We start from the raw sequence: 24,641 nt of genomic DNA on the forward strand, positions 1-24,641 counted from the left end.
CCCTCCACATCCCTTTTTGTGCCATTAGTAGTTGGTCCGGCTTTCCCCCAGATTTTCTGAGAGCATTCCCCCCCCCTAACTTTTTAAATGACCGTTTTCCAGTCAGCACTTTCCTCCCCATGCATAATCTTTATTTCAGCGTTTAGAGTTCCACCCTCTTCTGCCCCCTTCCTACCTCCTGCCAGCCCATTTTTTTTGTGATTGACCACACTTGTCTGTCCAGCCATTCCTTCTCCCTTACTTTCCATCTCTCCCCTCTCCCCCATCCTATTTCTTTATTTTTAAAAATTTATTTTACTACATTCAATGTTGGATTGATACACCTATGGTTTGCAAGTGTGTTGGAGATTAGTGATTCCCTACTGCTTTCATTTTCCCATGTTTGTAGCAGTTGGAATATTGCATAGGGGGAAGAGCAGAGCCCAAATCATCAATCAGATACACAGAGAGGGGCGGAGAGGAAGAAATTCTGGGAATAGAGACCCCCTCCAGCATTCTAGCAATGCATTGAGGTATTGATTTAACATGTGCAAAAAGAATTTTTTTAAAGGGCTGGCACTGTGATGCTACCAATGATACCCTTGGTGACGACAGCACCGGCACTCTTCAGTCCTCAATTTGTTTGAGTACGGAGCACAATAAATAAACTGTCACCACCATTACATGGAAGAGGTGTGGAGGGAACGTAGCCAAGCTGACTGCATTGGTTTCAGCTTGACTTCTTGGAAAAATGAGAAGTCTAGCATGCAGAAGGAGTTGTTGGTATGAAACATTTATTGGAAGTTCAAGAAAACGTTAACATTTTACTCCTTTTATAGGAAGAATATTTTTATGTACAAAACCAATAGTCAAATATTTAATGCTTTTGCATGAGTAAGATATGAACTTTCAGTGTTTTTACACAGGTGGAAAGCAATAAATATATACTATACACCAGTTATGTAGTTACCCACAAACAAAAAGGAAAAGAGGCTTTCCAATGGAAAACAGCAGGCAAAGTTGGGAGAAGGATGCAGTTCCGAATAACATGATATACAGCAGTTAAATGCGTATATTCTAACTGTCTGTTGATCCACACTGTTCCAGGGAGCATTTCTGTTTTGGTGACTGAATCCAGCAAGAAACCATGAAATACAACTCCTTCACACCTGAAAAGCACCAAGGTTTCACAGTTATTTCCCCTCATAGGATTATTCTGAGCCAGTTGTATGAAGGGGTTGCCATAAGTAAGCTATGACTTGATGGCACTCTCCACCAACACCAGTCCTATTGCAATGTTCACTGGATGTCCTATATGGTTATAATTACTTCTTTTCTCTTTCTCCATAATCCACCCTCAGTGAGAAACACAGACTATAAATAAGAAATAAATAAAGCAAGCAAGCAAGCAGGGGATAAGAACAGCACAGCGACTTTGCACCACTTTGTTCCATACAATTAAGAGTCATTGGGGGTGGCTGGCAATTGGACGGAAATGTATAGCTCTGTTATGGTTGCTAGTTGAGAGGCTGCAGCAAGAAATACTGAATGACAATAAAAGTACGAGAGAAATTAGCAGTGCAGTACTAAACTGAGTCACTCCCTTCAAGGTCTATTGAACTTAATGGTCTTAGAAAGGTATAGCTACTTAGGATGGCACTGTCATTCAACTTTCAGTAAACCGAGGGAAAACACTGAACGTACACATTTGTTGCCCAAATGTGAAGAGGAATCATCATGCTGCCGAGTTTTATTCTTCCCCAGAGAGGAGTGTTCTCCTAAGAAACAGAAGATACGAGTAAATTAATCTCACCCGGAAATGTAATAAAACCTAAGTTTATTGTATCAGCCATAGGCCATTGCAGTGGGAGGACAGCCATAAAATAAATATACATCCAGACATGTGTATCCCAAATATTATGTGCATAGCACACAGCTGCAAAATAAGATCAAGTACAACATTTCCAAAAACCATCTTGCCCAGGCTAATTCCACATTACTTTACATAGCAGCATGTTGGGGAACATTCCAATGCTGTGATGTTTGCCTTCTTGGAAGAACCTTCCAGGGCAAACCTAATCGGAGTACATCTGTCTAAGTTCATTGAGGTCAATGACCTTAGAAAAGTGTACCTCCGTTCAGGAGTGTACGGCTAAACTTAGTCTTAATAGCATAAATGTCTACTGAATTCCTGAAGAGAGAGCAATCTTGCAATTCCTATTCATCGGAGGACTCCAAGGATATCGGAATACTTAATAGTGCAAGCCTAAACAGATTTACATTCTTCTAAGACTATTGACTTCGATAGACTTAGAAGGGTATAACTGTGATTAGGATTGCATTGTAAAAGCAAGTTACATGAAACAAAGGTCAAAAGAACTGGCATAAGCCAGAGGGAAAATAAAGATGAATAGGACATAGCAAGACTTAACAAATACAGTGGGAAAAACCGTTTTTAGTGGACAAGTGAACCGAATTGACAAAAGGAGAGGGATATATTATTAATGAGCATATTGGCCCCAGAAACCTATTTAAAGGAATCCATAGTTGGACCTTAAGTGTGAGAAAGAAAATAACAAACTTACACTTGGCTTATGTTTAGAAAAGAAATGAGTTCTTTATAGGAACTCCATACTCTGATAGGGATGGGGGAGAAATAACTTCCTATTAAACTTCAGAATTCCAACATAAAACTGTGGTCGTTTCCACACGCTGTTAAAGAGACGGCCCACTCTCTGCTCTAGTGATTTTTTTCACTCATTCCATACGTCTCCAATTTCAAAGTGGAAGCAGGCAGTTTGGCTTCCTTTTTTCAGCGTCTTTTAGCCCGCACAGGAAAGTGTGGGAAATTCTGTTCTCAGAAAAGACACTGAAAAAACAGAAGCCAAATTGCCTGCTTCCACTTTGAAATCGGAGACGTATGGAGTGAGTGAAAATAAAATACCAGAGTTCAGTGAGTGGGCCATCTCTTTAACAGCGTGTGGAAACGGCCTGTATTAAACATGAATCAAATTAACTGGAGTGTGAGAGGAAAGAGAAAAATAATGTTCCTCAAGTGGTTATGACTCAGACAGGTTCCAAATATAGTATGCATACGACATTGTACAGTAAAGAGATTATCAAGCAATTGCGTAGCAAAAAGAGAACTCATAGCCAAGGCTGGCGATTTAGAAGCACCCTGAGGCAATGCTTTCCCCATTTTGTAAAAATAAAAAGAATTTTAAAAAGACACACTAGAGAATGTGATTGTCCGACTGATGCACGTTAATAACTCTACATCAGTGGCATCCTGTGTTCGACTGAACCTTGTGGTCTTGGTAAAGCTGAATGAGAAAATCAGTGATGGAAAACAAGTTGCCCTGAAACGCAACTTGTATTTCAACTGATGTGTTTAATTAAAATCATGTAAGATAAACTCCTAATTTCTAAAAGAAAGTAAAGTAGGTCTCAGGCAAGCCTCAAATGGAAAGATGTTCCAAAGGCAAGGTGCCACCACAGAAAATGCCCTGCCGCTAGTCACCACCTGCCTTTCCGCAGTTTATTAGCCCTCATAGATGCAGAGAAGTTAGCCGTGTTAGTCTGTGGTAGCAAAATCAAAAAGAGTCCAGTAGCACCTTTAAGACTAACCAATTTTATTTTAGCATAAGCTTTCGAGAATCAAAGAGAACTTGATTCTCGAAAGCTTATGCTAAAATAAAATTGGTTAGTCTTAAAGGTGCTACTGGACTCTTTTTGATTTTATTAGCCCTCATCAATCCCATTACTTTCTCAAGGCAACTATTCAGGACCTCTGCTGACCCACCTGGGTTAGCTTTTAAGAAGAACAGAGCTGGGTGTCACCTGTATATTGGTGGCACTTCATCCAAATAACTGGATAACTTCTCCCAGGGGGTTCATGTTCCCTGCTCCCACCCTCCACCCACCCCCGCCATCACTCACCTGGCCAATGAGGGGGGGGCATGGGAATGGCCTTCCTGGGTGTGCTCCGGGGATGGTGCGATGATGTCATTTCCCGGGAGTGACATCATTGTGCCACCCCTGAGAACACTCCTGCACTTTGCAACAGGCCAATATGGGCCCTAGCTGGGCTCAGTTGGGTCCATTTGGGGCCCAAATTGGCTCACTGAGAAGCATAGAAGCACTCTCGGGGCAGTGCGATGACATCACTCCCGGGATGGAAGACAAGGTGAGTGCTGGACCCCTCTCTCGCTGGGAGGGTAACCCTAGTTAAATAGCATGGGGGACAAGATGGAACCTTGCAGGATGTTTATCCTATCTATATTGGTACCATGAGATTTTTAGAACAGTGTATAATATTTGTCTGTTATGTCAGCTTTTACCTCTTTTTTTACATTCCCAATTTCCTTAAAAACAAAAGGCACAAGCCAATACATTCAAAACCCATTAATTTCACTGGGAAATATTTAAGCATCTGCTTACTTCTCCAATTGAAATCAATGAAGGCCTTAACTCAGGACCAATTTTTGTGGCAAATTATCATTCAAAGGTCTGTAGAGAATCTGTTGGTGTTAATTTTACACTAGCAAAACCTGAAGTATAATTTGTAATTAACCTTCTAGTTTTAAAAAGACTTCTCTTCATTCCTTTCCAGGTCCCATCTTAATCAGCGATGAACAAGCATTAAGGAACCCAACTTACCAGACTCTGAAAAAGTTGTCTTAACAGAAATTAATTTCACATTCTCTTTATCTAATGAAGTGCTGTTGGGAAACATTTAAATAGACAATTATCACCGTGAAGAAAAAGGAATACGTTTCTGGAACTGGATTCAGTGTGATTGGTTGTCACCGTGATTCAGTGCATAGTTACTTATTATTTATCTATTTAGAAAAATGAGAGTCTCCCCAAAGAGTTCTGCAAGGCAGCTCACAAGCCAAAACACTGATAAAAACATAAAAACAAAATAAATTATCAATATTCAAAACAAGCTAACAAACACAAGCCAGGGGCATAAAACAACTCTGAGCAGTTTAAAACGATATTCATGAAACTGTCCTTGGGCTAGAAGCAGGTATTAAAAACAGCTAAAAATGTAGAAACTCCTAATTAAAAGCCTGGGTAAAAATGTTTTGAACTGGTGCCTAAAAAACTCTGAAGTAGGTTCCAGGCAAGCCTCAAGGAACAGGACATTCCAAAGGCAAGATGAAAAGCCCTGTTTCTAGTCACCACCAGCTTCAGCTCTGCAGGTAAGAGCACAGAGAACAGGGTTTGGGAAGAGGACCTCTAATGGCAGGTTGGCCAGTATGAGAGGAGGCAGAAGTAAATCCCACTTAGAAGTAAGCCCCACTGGGCTGTATACTACACATTCATTCTGCCAGCAGACGTACACAAGCAGAGGCGCAATAGAAGAAATGTTCTCAAGTATTCTCAAGACACTCTCCAAATATGTTGTCTCAGGGAAAGGCTTCTTCCATTGGAGAAAAGTAATTCTACTAGCCAAGCAGATCTGTGGGATCCAACCCGTAAAGTTCAATGGATCTTACTCCAGTACTACACAGGACTACAGCCTGTGGTATTTTGTATACTAGCTGCCGACAGAGACCAGGTGCAGTAAGGATTAAAAACAAATTCCTTGGGAAATCCATGTCTTGTTAGCCTGAAAAAGCACAGCAGTGGGTACTTATCTTGGGAGAACGGCACAACTATGGCCTCATCTATGCTGAACTGTATAATATTTAGTAACCACAGAAACTATTTACAAGATCCAGGGAAATACTTAAAATCTGGGAAGAAGATAATGTCTGTGGTGATTTGAGGCATAATTTATTCCCAGATTCCATACAGGAGTTAAGTAAACTAGCTGAAACAGAAAACGATCTACCTCTGATGAATCCCAGTGTTGCAAATGGCCACACAGGTAATATAGGGCAACTACTGAAATTCAGTAAATTGTAACAAGGGAGCATGGGCTGAGGCAGGGCCTCAGCCATGGCAGACCATCTGTTTTGTATGCAGAATATCCAAGAGATTCAACTGCCAGCATCTCCAGTGGATTGTACTGGGCAGTAGGTGATGAGAAAGGCCTTTGCCTGAGACCCATCAGAGTACACAACGTTGACCTTGAAAGATCAATTATCAGAATAAGGCTGCTTCATATATTCATGTGGAGAGGCGGCCTAGCCTTTTCCTTTGCTTTGGATTTTTAATTCATTCCCCTCCTTCAATATAAACTCTGAGCTCCACAGCTTTGGTGATTGGTTTGGATAAGAAAATGGCACTGGGGAAAGTGTTTTTATTTTTTGCTATTAATTAAAATTTTCATATCCCCAAATCTATAAAACTCCTCCTCCACCTGATCAGATCAAAACTGCCTCCTCTCCTTACAACTCCTCGAAAAAATATTCTCAACAGATCCGATCTCCTGAGTTGCATCTGTCGGAGCATAAATCAATATGTTTTTCAGGGCCCAAATCTGTGTATTTTCCAGGTGGATATTGTAATGTCGTCTTTCAAGCAACAGGAGGCACTGCATACAGAACTAGGCAACCGGTTGTGCAAGTGCTGTTATTATAGCGCTCCTGTTTTGTTCAGCATTCATTTTATCCTGGGCCGTTTCCACATGGCCCCCCGCTGCTCGTAACAACCTGGAAGATCGCGTTTTCTCACGCGAGAAAACGCGTTCTTCTGCATTTTTTGCGCGATCTTCCGGGTTGTTACGAGCAGCGGGGGGCCATGTGGAAACGGCCAGGATGTGTTCTTAGGAATGGTCTCTTCTTAATGTGATAACACATTAGAACAACAACCTTTAAACATTCTCAGGTATGATTCTCAGATGTATATTGAATGCCTGAAGTAGAATGCATGTCATTAAGGGATAAAAGTAATTGGAAGCTGATGCAATGGAGACTGCAGTGTTGCTGTTTCAGTGACAAAGGTGCTGTGCCCAAATCTAGACAGACATAGACATACTTACTGTCTACTATTTTTCCCTAGAGCACCACCTCAAATCAATTTCTTACTTTGCTACTATAAAGATCACTCTTGTTGTCTTTACTGCTGTTCTCTGCCTTCTAAAGGATTCATGTGTTTTAACATAGCTTGTGAGATTTCCAAATTATGCCTGGCTTAAAAAAAAGAAAAGAAAGAACATTGCCTTTTTTTCTTTTATGTTCTTCTAACCTTTGGTGGTACTTGAAATCTGTTCTGCATTGTGGTGGTTGCTAGGACCCACCTACGAAGGTGCATTTAAACATCCACATGGAGATTAAAACATTTTAAACTGAATTAAAGCAACACATGAACTTCTAAATCACAGTGCTGCTGGGTAACTGAATGCTCCCTCAAAACATGCAACCTTTGCAGGGCACAGCCCTCAGTCTCTAAGGAGGATATTGACGTTGGCTCATTTCTTTGTTCCTGGTTCAAAGAGAAACTCTGTATTTCCCAGCCAATAAACAATGTATTAATTAAACTTTTATTTAAAAATGATCTGATCACTCTAGATTAGACAACACACTGAATATATACAAAGAATATAGGCGTATCCCATAAAAATCCATCTTATACAAGCTTTCATGTCATTCCTATTCTACCTAAATTGACTTTTTTTTTAAAAAAAGGTTAAGTTTCAAAACTTCTTACTCAGAGCTTTGCCAAAAAAAGGGGGGGAAATCAGATTTCACTAAATTCTGTATCTGAGACAGAGATTATAGGGTGTAGCCAGTTTACATAGAAGATGTTACATAGACCAGCACCAGTTGTTGCAAATTATTGCAAGAACTATTTGTTCTTGGATATATTCTGAGCATATAGCCATTTATTCATAAATTATCCCTCAAGACTGAAAACAGTAAATTAGCTAGGAAAGTTGGGGGGGGAATCATGTTTGTAGATTTATATAAGAACTTAAAAGCAAACTGCCAGACTCACTGAGTCAAAACATCCTAGACAGTGATGGAAAACTAAAATCTACAAGAGCACCTAACATCCTCTAATCTCATTAAGTCTGCAACATCTCCTACACTGCATTTTAGGAAACTACAATGGGGCTTTCCTATCATACCCTGGAACATCCTTTTCTCCTCTCTTTTTTGTACTCCATGTCTAGCTTGATTGAGAGTTTGGGGGAATACTCCACAAAATGTTAAAAGATTCTAAGCCAAGTGTGCTCCTATGATGGAGGCCAGTGTTTCCAAATGGGTGCTCTTTGGGCTCTTCTGAAGCACTTCCTACTGCATTGAAACGGAAGCAAGTCAGGAATGGCTCTTTGCTTTGGGGAAGAAGCAAGTGAGGAACAGGAAACACACCGGTGGGTGCCACAGCACCTATGGGCATCATGCTGGGCATTAGTATTTCAACTTCTTACCAACAATAAAGCTGTTATATGGCATTAATTTTGGACTGGTCTCTCTTGAGACGTATACAAAACATGTAACTGCTGAGCTGCTGTAGGATTGGGCTGCTGATGCACTGAATCAAAAATGCAGAAATTGTAGTATCAGCTGCATCCCTCTCTTTGGTCTCATACCATTGTTCTTTTCAATAACCGAGCTCTTAGACAGATCACTATTATAACACATTTGCTTTAGCATGATCAAACAAGAGGGTAGGACAACTTACTGTTCGGTTTCATTCTCTTGTCGCTCTGGAAGAAGGAAATTCGTATTATCTCAACATTCCTTCACTAGGGAGTTTTCCACATGGGTTTTTCCTATCAGTTCCGCCACCGTATTGCTTCGATTTCCACACATATTTTGCCTTTAGTTTTCATTTCAGGTCCCTTCCCCTTTTCTGGTTCTTTTGAGAAAACTTGTACCTTAATCTTTTTCTGGAAGCCCATTTTGAGTTGATTTTTTTCCTCAGGTCAAATGTTTCTTTTGGCTTTGTTTGTCCCACCCACTGCCACCCATCTCCAACCCACTTTTCAATGACTGGAGAGTCGTCATCATTGAACAAATCCTCCCCCTTTCCATCCCCCCTCCTGGTTTTGCTTTCTTTTTTAAATGCTCATGTGTTCTATCAATCTACCATTGTTACAATACATACAGCAAATTATCTGAATTCCCACCTTTCATATTTTAAAGAAAGTAAGTCTCTAGCCCCTTACATTGCAGAGATATACCTTATATCTTCCTTATATTCTTATATAAGGGGTGTGCCATCATGATTCAGGGGAAAAGCTGGGGTTCTTTTTTGCCAATCTGGCTAAATCCAGCTTTCCTAAATCAAGTCAGCAACTCTGGGATCCTATCCGGGAACCCAGATCCAGACTTCCAGATCAATCCAGATAAAGCTGGTAAACATGGTTTCAGCCTCAAGCTGTCTCCTTCCTGGGTTTCACCTGCTTTTTTTCCAGAAGGGAGAGAGGGGGGAGAAAGGCAAGAGGAAGTGGGGACTAAAGCAGGGAGAGGGGAAGTCAGTGGCCAATCCATGCAGGAGCTCTCCTTCTCTGCTTGGCCTCTATAAATGACATGGTTCAGTTAGGCTAAGTTGCAATACTGTCCCTTGCTTCTGTTTGGTTTTGGTGGACCCTGGGGTCCAGTATTCCTGAAACATGGGGGAGGGGCTTTAGAGGACCATCAGGCAAAGGCCCCCTGAAAATTTGGTGGAGTTTGCTTGAAAAATTCTGCCTCTAGCCCCTCGGATACTCCCCCCCCCCATAGTTTTCCCCATAGGGAATAGTGGCCAAATAGATCTTGGATTCTCTGATCTGTCTTAAACCAATCAAAGACTCATTCCAAGATTTCAGGAATCTTGGATTTGAGATCCCTGAAACCTGGATTTGGATTTCTAAAAAAAAAAATGTTGTGCACACACCTACTGCTGGTGCCAGTCTCTGCCTCCTGGCTCTGGATCAGCTGGGGTGGGGGGCTCTCCATTTTTGGACCACAGGCCATAATAAATTGGCCCTAAATGGTACAAAAAATGTTGCAATCAGTGGTGGTGGCCACCAACAAGACGAAAAGAAGAAAGAGAAAGTGAATTGGAGTTAGAGGAGGAATGGGGAAAGCTGGGGACTGGGCAGAGATGAGCCAAGGGTGGTGGTGAACCAGTTCCAAGATGTGGGGGAGAAGAATTTTTGCTCTCCCTTATCTTTATGAATCCTTTCTTGTAACTATATCTAATAGTTAGCCGGCTTGCCCCTGTGCAAATAACAAAAACCGCACAATGGGGCCACCCAAACACGAAGCAGAAGTCTCTACACAATCAGAAAATTTTCCAAGAATGCGGAAATATCTGATTTATTTATTTTAAAGACTGAATACAGACCTGGAGTTGTCTTCCAGCAGATCCTGTATAAAGCCACCAGAATGCATACTGAGAAGGTTATTACTATCAGAGCTATGATGACTGGCAAAAGAATGCCTGCAACATTTAATACAGAACATTTATTTTAATTAGTGTATGTCACCAAAAAATACAAATAACCCAGTAGTTATGTCTTTGGGGAGCGGACAGGCCGCAGTGGTAAAGCATATGCTTTGCATGCAAAATGTCCCGGAGTCAAATTCTGGCACCTCCAGTTTAAAGGTAGCAAGCCTTGGGAAAGCAGCGTCTCTCCCCAGAACTCTGGAGAATTCCTGCCTGGCCGAATATATGGTAGCTAGATGCAATAATGAACATCTGACCCAGTGAAGCAGTTTCCTTGTCCATGTACATCCCCTAGGTGGCAGGCTTACAGCCTTTATGACAGAAGGTAAACTGGTCTTCTGTCAGGCCTTAAGGTTTAATAATACCTTTCCCTTCAAAATACAGAACAGCAGAATTATCAATCAATCAATCAAGAACCTTTAATGGCATACAACAGCAGAATTATAAGAAATAATAGCAATCACAGTCACAGAATTCTAATGAGCATAAATATGTGTATAGAAATGTGTGTATAAACAAGCCATCACATTATGTGATTTTGCTTGCTGTGTACTAGAACTGCTGCTTTCTGTATAAAATCTCATTTCCTCTAGCCTTTTTCACATATTACAGTGAACACATGTGCATCCTGTATGTACATCTGTTTATAAAAAGAGCCACCACATGCTCTCTTTATAAATGAAACTAGTGATCAGTACAAGGACTGGGGTTTAAATCATTCATTGAGCTGTACATGAGAATTACTCAATGCACATATAAAGAAAAACCAAGTGTATATTGTACATGGATTATACATGCACTCACTGTAATTTATGAACAGTGAGTTCTACAGGTTGGCTGGAAATGTCCTAAATCTGGATACCTGCAGAACTCACGATTTTGCAGATGGTTTACCAAGTGTGAAATTTACGGCTAGTGCGGAACATACCCATATTAGGGTTGCCAGGACTGGCAACCAGCAGAAGACCAGGGGCTGGGAGGACATGGGTGGCAGCTATCAGCTGTAATGTCAGTTTTGGGAAAAACTTAGAAGTGTCGACATGCCTGCCTAGGAATTACCAGAAACTCTTGTGTTGTTTTTTTGTTTATTGTTTGTTCCTAGAGACGACTGACATCACATATATGGGCTGCTATGTAGCTGCCTTCTTGCACTGAATCTTGTTTTTAATATGTTTTAATGTGAGCCCGTTTGAAGGAAGAGTGGACTATAAGTCCAATGAAACCAACCAACCAACCAACCAAATCTGGGTTTTCTTTTCCTAGCATTAGAGCCATGTGACATCATTTCCAGGAAAAACCTGGAAGCGGCTTAATACCATTGGCCCAACAGCCATTTTTAAAATTTTACTCCTGCTGTGCTCCAAGAGGTGGAGGGAAATGAGAGGTAGGATTCTCCACCTTCACTGGGGAACCTGCAATCCTACCTTATACTCTTTTGTAGTATTATTTTTCTGTCTTGTAAATATATTCTAGTTTTGATACACCAAAGTATCACAAGGGTCTGCCACATATTTCTGAGTAGTCAACAACAGAGTGTGACAGGCCTCTGTTGGTAGGCCTTCTAGTGGTAACTGATCTCTCTCTCTCTCTCTCTCTCTGCTCTAAATGACATTTCAGGAGTCCTGCGTTCTATTAATGTTCAGTGTGTATTTACTTATTTGATTCGTATATGCATTTTCACATAAATAAACACCCAAACAGAGGCCAGTATCTGTCTAGGGATCCCATTGCCCTGGGTGGGGAAATCCCCCACTTTCAGTCTCCATCCCCAGCCTCCACTTACCTAGCCGGTGGGGGAGAAAGGCACGGGGAAAGGCTTCCTGGGCACACTCCTAGGGCAGCGTGACAACGTCACTCCTGGGAGTGATGTCATCCCCCCCCCCCCAAGAGTGCTCCTGTGCTCTGCAGCGAGCTGCGAGGACCATCAAGGTCCTGGAAAAAAGGTAAATGCCAGGTCCTCTGCCTCCCACCAGGAGGCTAACGGGACCTCGTAACTATCCGTCCCTTTCAAAATAAATCCTACAATGGAGACATGCTATGTTTTATTGTTGTGCATAACAGTGAGCAGGCAGCACCTGCATATCAACAGTTACAGCCAGGATGGGGCCTCAAGTTCTCTCATAACTGATTACCAAGCTACAGAGATCACTTCCCCTGGAGTAAATGGCAGTTTCAGAGGGTGGATTCTATGGCATCACCTCTCTGCTAAGCCTCCTCTGTTTACCTCAGGAATTGCTCCCAGATTTCCAGGAATTTCCTAAGCTAGAGTTGGCAATCATAGAGCAGCTTGTAGATAACACTGGAAGGCTGCACATGGCAAACGGTTTGCCTTGAATGCTTTTATTTTGTTAAATGAAAGGTCTGAGGAAGGCGAGTCATTTAGGTGCTCGTATTGTTTTCTCCGCCTTCTCTAAGGATATTGTGGTTCAGGCTTCTCACTTATATTGCCTTGACCTCCTTCCTCAGGCATAAACGTGGAAGGCAAAGGTGAAAACGCTGCAAGGTTTTTTCAGGGTTGATTATCTCCTGGCTCTCTTTCATAGAATCTCAGACAAGACAGGCAGATTTTTTTTTGAGGACTGAGATGAGGCTGACAGTTTCATTTTGTCAACTATAAAGCCCAACCATTTCTTCCCACAAATTACTAAGGGGGGAACTGGGGTGAAGGAGGAACCAAGTTTACTCACTGGAGTAAGAAGGAGTATCTAGCCTCTTGTCTGTGTTTTCGGAGTTGCTTCCTAGGAAAGAAAATTGCCATTCAAATTAAAGATTTGCAGTTCACTGTCGAGGGTTTTTGCTCTTTGAAAAAGATAACTAATCCTTGAATACAACTGTAGCCAGCTTTCTCCTCTGCTGTCAGATGTGGTCTAAAGAATAATAATAATATAGGTCAGATGAGATGAGCTGTTTTAATTCTATGTACGTTTTCCATGGCAATGTATAGTCCAGAGGTAGGCCCGAGTGCACCCTCCCCCCCCCCCCGGATTCAACATATGAATGTGAAGATACAGGTATGCCTACAAACCAATGGAATGTGAAGGGTTGTACTTGGCCAGACACGCTTGGCCTGAGCTAGTGGCTGTGCAGGAAAATGGGCATAAGCCGTGCCTATTGTCTTCTCCTGCACCACTGCCCCAGCAATTCTGCCAGCTCCTTGGCAGAGATCTGGCCTTGAGCCCTGGGTGCCAAGCAATATAGTCTGATCCACAGACAAGGCCTTCTCATCACCAGACCTACACTATAGCCATGAGGTAACATACACAGGACAGAGTATTTGAAACTGAAAAGCATTAGCAGCCTGGATGTGGTCTAAGATGGATTGCCTAGCTTTTTAACTAACTGAATCCAACTAACCCTGGTTCTCAGGTTTGCAGATGGAAGTATCAATATAGTTTAAGAAACTTTATTTGCTGGCAGTACCAGATGTTCTACGTAATGCTTTTTAGAGGTTTTGATGCCGTTCCCTACTGATGGTAGTGGCGTCATTAAAATTAGATCATTTTTAACTGATCCTAACATTTTTGAGTTAATATTGATTTTATGCTGGTTAGCAATATTCTATTAAGGAACATTTCCTTAAACTTCAGACATCTACTGCCTAGGTAATAATCTTGTGCTTAATATACATTTTTGCCTTTGTAGTATTGTGGTATAATTTCTCAGTTTCAACTATTTTGAGATTATATAGATTATATTAAAAGATTTATCCAGTTCACTGGATAATTCCAAAAGATCAAACAAACTCACATCCACTTCTTTACATCCTTGGGATGAATTATTTGTTTTATGTTTGAAGATATTTACAGACACAGGAGTCACTCACATCTGGATTTGTTTAAATCTCTAAGTAAAAGTTGTTTGGATTATATGTGTAAACCCGTACTGGAAAAAGGGTTTGGGGCCTAGGACCTAGGCCTGATTAATAGACTGCAGATACGTAGATAGACCAAACGAGCAGATAACTGAGCCGTACCTAGGGTTGTTTAATTTGCATGTTTAGCAAAGGCCCATGGGGCATGTATATAAAAAAGAGGTCACCATGAATAGGAGGGGTGGTATAATATAGGACTAGGCTAGCTGGAAAGACTGGAGAGAGAAAGAGAAGAGAGCTGAAGCTGCTGCTTTTTGGAAAGCAAAGCTTATTTCCAAGCTTTGGAGCTAAGAAGATCATAGAGCTGAATCTGCTAGCTGGAAGAGCTGAATATTTCTCTTTTGGAGAACTGCAGTAACTGACAAGAGCTGAAGAAGCAAGGGAGAGCAAAGAACAGGAATTGCTGGCAGCTGAACTCGTTGACTCTTTGAGACCAGCACCCTAGTACAGAGCTGCCCCACTTCATCTTGCTAGGAGAAAAGAGGAACTGTTCCTAGGGCAACAAGCAAGCTCCAGGATTCAGACAGCATCTTCACAAGAAGAGTCCTGCTGTGGCAAGGCCTTTTGGATATTTTGGACACTGTTCCAGGTCTAGCCTCTGGCCAAATCCACAGAACTGTCTGTGTACTTTACCAAGGGATTGTGAGTAGGACCTTGTGCTGGGGTCACTGGCTACTGATCCAGTATTGATAACTTTGGGAATGTTTCATAGTTGTGTTTAAATAAATTGCAAGGCCTCCCACCTTTGGGGTGGGGAAGGTTCTCCCCACCACTGCACCTTGTTAATTTGTTTTATTATTTGTATATTGATTTTAGTTTTGTTTTTATCAATTTTAACTGTTCACCGCCCAGAGCCCCTGGGATGGGCGGTATATAAATTGAATAAATAAAATAATAAATAAATAAATTTTGAATTGGTAAACATTGAACCTGGTCATCTTGACTCTGTGGGTAACATATGCCATTAATTCTATTGATCATCCAGAATATTTCAAGCAAACCATTTGCATATTGCAGTCTCTAACCATCTATACTCCGCAATTTGCAGTGCAATCATAAACATAGTTATACCCTTCTAATACTACTGATTTCAATGGACTTACAGGGGTACAAGCAGGAACCCCTGTGAGACTTGTGGTTGGGAATCCCATCCTCCCCCTTCATGTGCCACTTACCTGCATAGCTGCCGCCAATGTTCACATAGTGGCAGGGTGGCTCCAGCTCCCCCTGCCTCTGTCTGCCTTGTTCATGTAGTAGCAGCTGTAGTTCCCTCCTCTTACCCCACCTACCTGGCATAGGCAATGGAGGCCCCAACTCTCTCGTCCTCCTTTCTGCCTGCCTGGCTTGTGTGCTGATGGCTCCATCTCTCTGTGTCACCCTCAGTTTAGGCAGCCGCAGTAGTTCCTGCTTCTCCACCCATGACGCAGCTACCCCAAAGGGTACACTCCATTACACATTCCTGTCTTTGGGAGGGATTTAAACTCCACTTTGTGTGTGTGTGTGTGTGTGGGGGGTCTGTGTGTCACATTTTCCTACAAATCCTGGGATCTCCCAGGTCTGCAGAAAAATTCCCTCTATCTGGACTTGGCCCCATTCTTTGGGTCTATCGATTCACATGGGGTTCAGATTCAGCATTAGATATAGGATAATTCTGTTTAGGATTTTACTGTTATCCTACCATTTTTGGAGAACCAAGATTGTATTCTTGTAACTACTGAATAGTTAGGAACATGAAACCTAACTCTCTCAAGCACCTTATAGAATTACATTACTGTAAGAAATAGGTTAGAGTCAGGGCTTTTTTTCTGGAAAAAGAGGTGGTGGAACTCAGTGGGTTGCCCTCAGAGAAAATGGTCAGATGGCTGGTGGCCCTGCCCCCTGATCTCCAGGCAGAGGGGAGTTTAGATTGCGGAGGGCAATCTAAACTCCCCTCTGCCTGGAGATCAGGGGGTGGGGCCACCAGCCATCTGACCATTTTCAAGAGGTTCCGGAACTCTGTTCCCCCACGTTCCCCCTGAAAAAAAGCCCTGGTTGAAGTTATGATCAACTTCACTTCATAAATTGCACATTTTAAGAAAATTATTTAAGAAACCTGGATCTGACAAATAAGAAAACTTTAACTTGAGAATAAATGTTTGTATTTCTGCTGACAGATATTTCTATGATAAGTTGAAGGATATGTTGGGTTTTTGTGTTTGTAACTAAAATAGCATAAAAGTTAAAGTCATGCCACATGAATTTAACTACCTCTCAGCCCTCCAGTCTGTAATAAAGGAGTCAGATATGATTAGAATAACATGGTCACATCTGGGAGTCTGTCTGCCCACCTTCTCTTCTTGAACTGCTTTGTTGGTATAGCATGCCAAGGTGCATGGGAAATATGATTAACAGAACTGAAAGACGTTTCCTGGCCTTTAACAAAGCTTACAGCCTTTTACCTGGGCAAGAGCTCTCCAGTTCCCCCTTGCTCTCTAGAAACTCCATAGAGGAATATTACTGCTTTTCTCAATCTTAGGGAAGTCATAAATTTTGTAGTGACATCCTAACTACTCAGACTTCTTTTGTGTGCCTGCCTACCAGGAACATGCAAAAATTCATGAAACACTCTTAATCAACTTCTACTGGTTAGTCTTCACTGCCTCTGGAACATGTATAACTAATCTAAGTAGGAATCATAGCCATAGCTAGCTAGGTGTATCACCATATCACTAAAAAACAAAACCCAGAAAAACATTCGGTTGGATCCTTCATTTTCATTTTACTGAAATGGATCTTACAACTCCCATTAAGTATTCTTGTAGTAGAGAAAGACTGATATCAGAACATAAAAATGGGATAAGAACATAATTCTTATATTCAGAAATGTTCCCCTACTTATAAAGAATGTTTTTATTAAATAAATTAAAAAATCCATATTCCTCACTCACTTTTAAGCACTCCACTTTACTTAAAACTATGGTAGCTGAAGGGGCTTTTTTCCAGGATAAATTAGGCATAATTAGAATAATCTTATAAAAATCCAATGTAAGGCCTGGGGAATCTTGGGAGCAACCAGCTAAATAGTCAGATGGATTGGAATCTTGTGCACTACCATGGGTGGGGGGCAGGGCAGGGGGGGACAGCTACTAGGGTTGCCAGCTCCAAGTTGGGAAATTCCTAGAGATCGGGGGGGGGGGGTTGAAACCTGGAGAAAGTGGGGCTTGGGGAGGGAAAGGACCATGGCATGGCATAATTCCATAAAGTCCACACCCCCAAAGTAGCCATTTTCTCCAGGTGAACTGATCTCTGTGGCCTGGAGACCAGTTGTAATTCCGGGAGATCTCCAGCCACTACCTGGAGGCTGGCGACCCTAACAGCTACCCACTATTTTTTCATAAGAAATTTTCCTGTTCTTAAAAGAAAAACTCTTCTCATGCTTTAAACGAAACCTGTAGTGCCATCAATTAACAGGGCTGTTTTTTAAAAAAAAAATTAGATGAAGTGAGGCGTTCCTTGGTAAATTGGCCCCATCCCATCTGCAAGTTTCTGAATCAATAAAGTATTTTGCGCACAATTCCTTTAAATAAATGGTGTCCTCAGAAATACTGTACATTTATGGTAGCGAGAGCTTCCTTATATTTAATGAATTATTTCTACAATTCTATAGTTTTGATTAACACATAACTTTGTGATAGGATGTATTTGGTACCCATACCTTTTTGAACCTGCAGGCACCATTGGAATTTTGAGAGGGGGCAGTGAGCTTGACCACAAAATGGGCCACCACAGAAGGTGGACCAAAGACAATATCTCCCTACACGCTTTGCAAAAGAATTGCTTGGCAATTGCACTGAACACATGAAACCACCTTATTCAGATTCCAGCCATTGGCCTGTCAAGATTCGTATTATCTGAACTTTGGTTGGAAGCATTGTCCAGCAACAGGGAAGACAGCAAGCCTGGAGGAGGAGTGGGTGGGCTTCTATTCCTGAACATTTATATCCTCTAATGGAACAACCCAGATTCCTGGAATCTTAGATTAGGACAAAGTTCCCTCTCTGCTTTGCAAAAGCAGCTCATGGCAACAACTGGTCAAGTCTGAAGAAAGAATAGGAATCTGCACTGGCTAAGGATAACTGGAGCGCTGCTTACCAGTTCTTCTGATCCTCTAATGGCTGCAGCTGTTATTGCAGGCATGGAAAACCCTTTCATTTGAAGTAGGGCAGCCAATAACAAGCCCTGGCCCCTTTCTGAAAAGCCTGGTGGATGCCAGGAAAGTGGTAGATACTTTTGTCTGTCTGTTATGGTTTAGAGAAGTAGACAGTATAAAACAGTAGTTGAGCAGAAGGCTTGCATATAAAAAGAATTCCATGTTCATCTCCAGCTAAAGGATCTAAGGTAGCATCTAGAATCTTTTCCTAAGGCCTAAGAGAGCTGTTATCAGGCGGCATGGGTGGTACAGGGCTAAATGAACTATAGCTCATTTTAAGGTACCTTCATATTCTTTGGCAATGGATACAACTGGTTGATAGTATCATTGTTTTCAGTGCATGTCTTTGAAAACTGCCAGCCAACGATCAATTGTATTGCAAGAATTTTGTCAACCTAGAGAGTCAAAGAAGTAGACAACAAGTGATTCCACACACGTTGGATAATGCACTTCCAATCCTCTTTATAGATCATTTGGAACGGATTTTTTTGTGTGTGGAACAAAAAATCCACCTCAAATGACGGATAAAGTGCATTGAAAGTGCATTATCCAACGTGTGCAGAATCAGCCTACGACTATCAGATTTATCATTATTGTTTTACGGCTCTTCTTAACCATTATCCTTTGAGGGCTTTGAGTTCAAGGAGCAATGTTCTGCAAGAGCAATTTCTACTACAGGTCCCCCAAGGGTCAATCTTGCCCCCCATGCTATTTAATATCTACATGAATCTACGTATTGGGAGAGATCATCTCAGAAATTGGAGATGGGTGCCACTAATATGCAGGTGATATTCAGTTCTATTTCTTTCCAACAGCCAAATCAAGTGCAGCTGTGGAAGTCCTGAACAAAGTGATGAGATGGATGAAGGACAATAAAGTGAAGCACAGTTCAGGGAATGAGGAGTCTGTCTGTTCCGGAGGGGGCTGTTGAAGAGAAGAAAACAACCACAACACTTGCTTGGCCGTTCACACATTACAAAGTAAACATGTAATCTTTGCACACAAATGTAATTTCATGTTTTGCCTTCCAGCACCCTGCATCTGTAATAAACAAAACAGTCAAGAATGAACAAATATGAGCCCATTTTTCTGCCTCTCAAACCATGGCTATAATTGGCTATGAGACCAGGATCTCTTCCTTCACTCACTTGTACTCTGAGGCTCAGTTGTTGTATTTTGAGACGTGTTTTCTGGATATGTGTTATTCCCTCTGACATCATCAGTTGTGTTAGTGGCTGGACCTGCAAAATGAAAAAAAAAACACAACCCTCAGTTCAATGCATATGAAACACAGATACCAGGCCAAGCTTTCCCCCCCAAACTAGGAGCAAAACCTTATTGACAATCCACATGCTTCCATATTCCCCCAAGTTCTTCCATATGGTCACTCTTAACACCCAACTCAATTGATCTTGAATATCCCATGTGGTAAATCACACCACGATTTACAACGAGGTTAGGCTAGTTGATGCAGAAATAACTCACAATGGGAGTAAGATAGCATGATTCTTACAATGCAGTCCTATAGTTACACACTGTAACTGTTTAGGATTGCACTATTAGACTTCTTCCTTTGGGTCTTCGTCAGATTTTTAGGATGCAAAAAGCCATGGATGAAACATTCCCTGGTGGTGGTGGTGGTGGTCAGTCGGTCTCTAGAACCATTCTTTTTTTTCCTTCCTGATATGATCATTTTCTGTATGCAATAAACCTCACCTTATTGTTCAACTGAATGAAGAAGAACAAATTGAGACTTAATTCAAAGGGGATAGATGGACTACTAGGGGTAGTTCAACTTCTGATGGATGGTGGTGTGTTCCTCTTAAGACTTGAGTTTGTAGCTTGAAGATGCTCTTGGATCCTGCACTGCTCCTAGTCAGTCAAATGGCAACAATGCCCCAGAATGCCTTTTATCATCTTAAACTGCTTCACCAGCAGTGAACAGGGTGATATGATACAGCCCACTCTCATCAGATTTTGAAAGTTAAGCAGAGTCGGTACTTTGATGGGGGACTACCAAGGAAGACTGCAGAGGAAGGCGCTGGCAAATTACCTCTGCTTCTTACATGCCTTGAATGCCCTTTGCTGCAGTCACCATATGTTGGTTGTGACTTGATGGCACATATGTACATACGTATTTAAACAGGAGATCCCTCAACATGAATTCTGGAGTGCTTACAGCCCAACAACTGCATCATACAATTCTGCCAATCATGGATGTAAACCACAACAGAAGAGGGTTCCTTAAGGGCTTCTCGCCTTGTGAAATAAATATTTTGGCCTTGTCTATGTTAAGAATCTAAAAGAGTCCAGTAGCACCTTTAAGACTAAACAACTTTATTGTAGCATAAGCTTTCGAGAATCACAGTTCTCTTCATCAGATTCATGCATCTGACGAAGACAACTGTGATTCTTATGCTACAAGCTTATGAAGCTTGTAGCATAAGCTTGTGAAGCTTATGCTACAATAAAGTTGGTTAGTCTTAAAGGTGCTACTGGACTCTTTTTGATTTTGCTACTACAGACTAACACGGCTAACTCCTCTGCATCTATGTTAAGAATGCCTCTGTTTCATTTTGTGCAGAAGAAAGCACACGCGTGACCTTACGTCAGTTACACAGCAAGTGTCACAAAAAATATCTGGGAGAATCTTTGATCAGTCTGAATTCCTACCGCAGAAATGCAGGCAGATTATTCCGAAGCGACCCTTTCTTCCTTAAATGCCCCAGGCAAAAACAATGTATTCTAAATATAACCTGAGGCCATTTTGCAGCTTAAATATAGCAACCAAACAGAAAAGATCTCATAAAAGAGAAGTGTTTAGGGTAGAAAAATGAGCAGCAGAAACAGCATGGCCCAGTCACTGATCCATGATTACAAAAGCATTAAAAAGTCATTAAAGTCATAGCACTATGAGCGAATCGCTACAGGAAACACAGCTTTCAAGAAATCTTTCATGTACACCAAGTGAGACCTTAAATGTATGACTCATATTCAACAAGGTTTGCACCATTCCCCCAGCTAAACCATCACCTCTGTTCTGTTACAAAAGATTTGAAAACAAATAATTCAGAGATCTTCAACAGCAGTTTTAGTTAGTAACCAGATGGAATGGAAATGGCATACTATTTTTAAAAATGCAAAAGCCCTATGGGGTACACATAAGGATCTTCTGTGCACTTAGTGGGACTCCCCGGAGCATTGCCAAGTATACTTCCAGGCGCCAGTTACACTTCTCAGACAGCCTTCATCTGATGGTATCCTTGCCTAGGACTGTATATTTGCCATGATAACAGAATGCAACCCCAAAATGGCTGTTCCTGCAACAATACCGGTTGGAAAGAAGAAGGGAAAATTCCCTGCAGGAAGCAACAACACTCAATGTGCAAAATCTCTCTTATAATAATAAATATTTGATTTACAAAGTGCACGTGCCTCTTACTTCTTCAAACTGTGTTACAAATCCATTCATAACTACAATTCCTAAACATACAATAATCCAAAGACGGCGCAGTATACAAATGGACTTAGGTTTGGTAGAAACTCAGTCCAGCTCTAGTCCTTCAAATACTTCCTTTAGTTAGTTTGTTCATTCTTCTCATGCTGTTATTTCAATCCCAGGTTCTTCCAGGTAGGTGATACCGTTCTCAATGTAAAGGGGAAAGAAGGACCGCCACGCTCAATCTGGGGCTGGCTACGAACACAGATTTCGTGCCACCTTCTTCAGGAGCGTGTCACACTCCCCCTCCGAGGAACCATCACCACTTCTTATCTCTCTTGCGTCGCAAGAGAGCGCAGGTCTAGCCATTGTCCAGGACGGGAGAGATAAGAAGTGGTGATGGTTCCTCGGAGGGGGAGTGTGACACGCTCCTGAAGAAGGTGGCACGAAATCTGTGTTCGTAGCCGGCCCCAGATTGAGCGTGGCGGTCCTTCTTTCCCCTTTACATTGAGAACGGTATCACCTACCTGGAAGAACCTGGGATTGAAATAACAGCAGGAGAAGAATGAACAAACTAACTAAAGGAAGTATTTGAAGGACTAGAGCTGGACTGAGTTTCTACCAAACCTAAGTCCATTTGTATACTGCGCCGTCTTTGGATTATTGTATGTTTAGGAATTGTAGTTATGAATGGATTTGTAACACAGTTTGAAGAAGTAAGAGGCACGTGCACTTTGTAAATCAAATATTTATTATTATAAGAGAGATTTTGCACATTGAGTGTTGTTGCTTCCTGCAGGGAATTTTCCCTTCTTTCCAACTAGGACTGTATATTTGGCAACTTACCTTTCTGTCCTAATGGACTTAGGGAAGATATTGTGGCTGGTTCCACCATGAAGATGAAAGTTCTTGCTTCTCATTCAGGCCAAACATTGTAGCCCAAGTTCAATTAGGTGTACATACACCAAGTGAGACCTTAAACGTATGACTCGTATTCAACAAGGTTCGCACCATTCCCCCAGCTTTCTCTGTGGTAGGTCTGTTCCTCTAGGATAGCCTACCAACATACTTGTGGAGGTTGCCTTCATTTGCTGCATTCAGGAAGGCAGGCAATACTGTTTTATTCCCCAGAGTGTTTGGTGGAGAGTAAGCTATTCCTTTTTAATTTTTAAAGAATATTTATTTGAAAAGAAAGATAAAAGATAAAAAATAAGCCTGGTACATAATAGAAATAAGCATATGACCATAGTGAGAAATCTACACATAAGCATCCATAATCTCAAAATGAGTCTATCCACAGTTGTCTATATGCTGCATGTTTAAATATAGATCAAGTTGTAAGGTCTTCCTTCCATTGAATTATGGGAGGTTAGGCATTTGCCCCGCCAGTGTTGTAATGTAAGTCTGTTAGCCACAGTAAACTCATGGAGGTTCCACTTTTACCGACCGTCAGATTCCAGATGCAGGAAGGTAATTTAAAAGTACATAAACATTCTCAAAGATCAGTGGGTAATCTGAGTAATAACTTCAAAAAAGCTTGAATAACTGCAGATAGCCAAAGCGTATGCTTCAGAGATGCATCCTGTAAACTACAGCACCAGCAATTAGACACTGTACTTAGTCCTTTGCTGTAAGGCATTGGGGCATCCAACATACCCTAAACATAATTTTTTAAGTCTCAACTTAAGTTCCATAGAACTAACCAGTAGAGCATTTGAGGTCTTATCCCAATACATCGGTAAAACTGGGCAACCCCTTATTCCACTTGTTCCTAAAATTCTGCAAATCATATTTATTAACCAACATCAAATATTTATAAACATACATTGTAAGTTTTATTTTCAATGAGAGTTTCCAAAAGTGGGTGATTGAAACTCTCAGTGCTGCAGGGCCATACTTGTATAGCAACAAATGTTGTAGTTGTAAATATTGGCAAAAAGGAAAAGTCAAAATGACAAAAATTATCATTAATTAATCAATTAGACATTAATTAATAATCAATTAATTAATGATTAATCAATTAATTCATTTGATCTAAAGTAAAATTAATCTAATCTAAATTAATCTAAAGTAAAAATCCTCCTATCAGTCCAAGCCTTCAATAGAAAAAATTTCCTCCCACTTTTAAAATTTGTTTTGGCCCTTAATGTTAATTTAGCATGATAAAAGGGGTCAAACTGATATTGTTGTGACATTATGTGCCATAGTTCTCTAACTGCAGAAATTGCAGGAGGAATACAATCCAGTTAAACATGAGGAGACCTTAATGTGCTCCATTTAAAAGGGGGACCATACAAAAAAGCCTCCAAAAGAGCGCAAGATGGACAGTCCACCTGGGATGAGCAATCCCTCAAATTATTATAAATTAACAATTATGCCAGAGGATATAAACTAAGATCAGGAAAGCCAAATCTTTCATTAAGTGCGAGTTGCATCCTTTTCAGAGAAATCCAGGGCAGTAAGGAGCCCCACAGGGTGGGAGGAAATAAACTATGAGAAAATGTATGGGTGGGGTTGCTGAATTCAAGGGGCTGCTCAGTTGTCCAGTCTAGCCAGTGCACTGACTCAGCTGATCTTGCATGCAAGAACTGTATTGAGTACCATTTGCCAGCAAAAGATCCTCTGCTTTATGAAGCCTTCACTGGGCACAATTAGTGGGAAATAATAGGCAGAGGCAGAATATCCCACCCCATTGGAGGGCCAGCACTCTATGGCAGGGGTTCTCTGCATGCTCCCCTGAAGCATGCGGATACGCCTCCACCCTTCCCATTGACGTATCCCTGCAGCCATTCATCAGATCCATATTTAGCCAGTTACAGGAAAAGAACTCT

At 41.3% G+C, this 24,641-nt stretch overlaps 1 protein-coding gene across 1 annotated transcript in view; it reads right to left on the reverse strand.

Moving 5' to 3' along the window:
- Window positions 1–763: 763 nt before the first annotated feature.
- Window positions 764–24,641, reverse strand: part of EMCN (endomucin) — a 57,473-nt gene continuing 33,595 nt past the window's right edge. Inside the window, exons 6-12 of the mRNA XM_054990619.1 lie at window positions 19,520–19,612; window positions 12,999–13,049; window positions 10,210–10,305; window positions 8,560–8,584; window positions 4,639–4,700; window positions 1,684–1,757; window positions 764–1,148 (exon numbers count right to left, since the gene is read on the reverse strand). Coding sequence (XP_054846594.1) covers window positions 1,143–1,148; window positions 1,684–1,757; window positions 4,639–4,700; window positions 8,560–8,584; window positions 10,210–10,305; window positions 12,999–13,049; window positions 19,520–19,612 — 407 coding nt within the window. The 3' untranslated portion in view covers window positions 764–1,142. The remainder of the gene's footprint in view (window positions 1,149–1,683; window positions 1,758–4,638; window positions 4,701–8,559; window positions 8,585–10,209; window positions 10,306–12,998; window positions 13,050–19,519; window positions 19,613–24,641) is intronic.

Source organism: Eublepharis macularius, chromosome 10 (genome assembly GCF_028583425.1).
Source record: "Eublepharis macularius isolate TG4126 chromosome 10, MPM_Emac_v1.0, whole genome shotgun sequence".
NCBI lineage: Eukaryota > Metazoa > Chordata > Lepidosauria > Squamata > Eublepharidae > Eublepharis > Eublepharis macularius.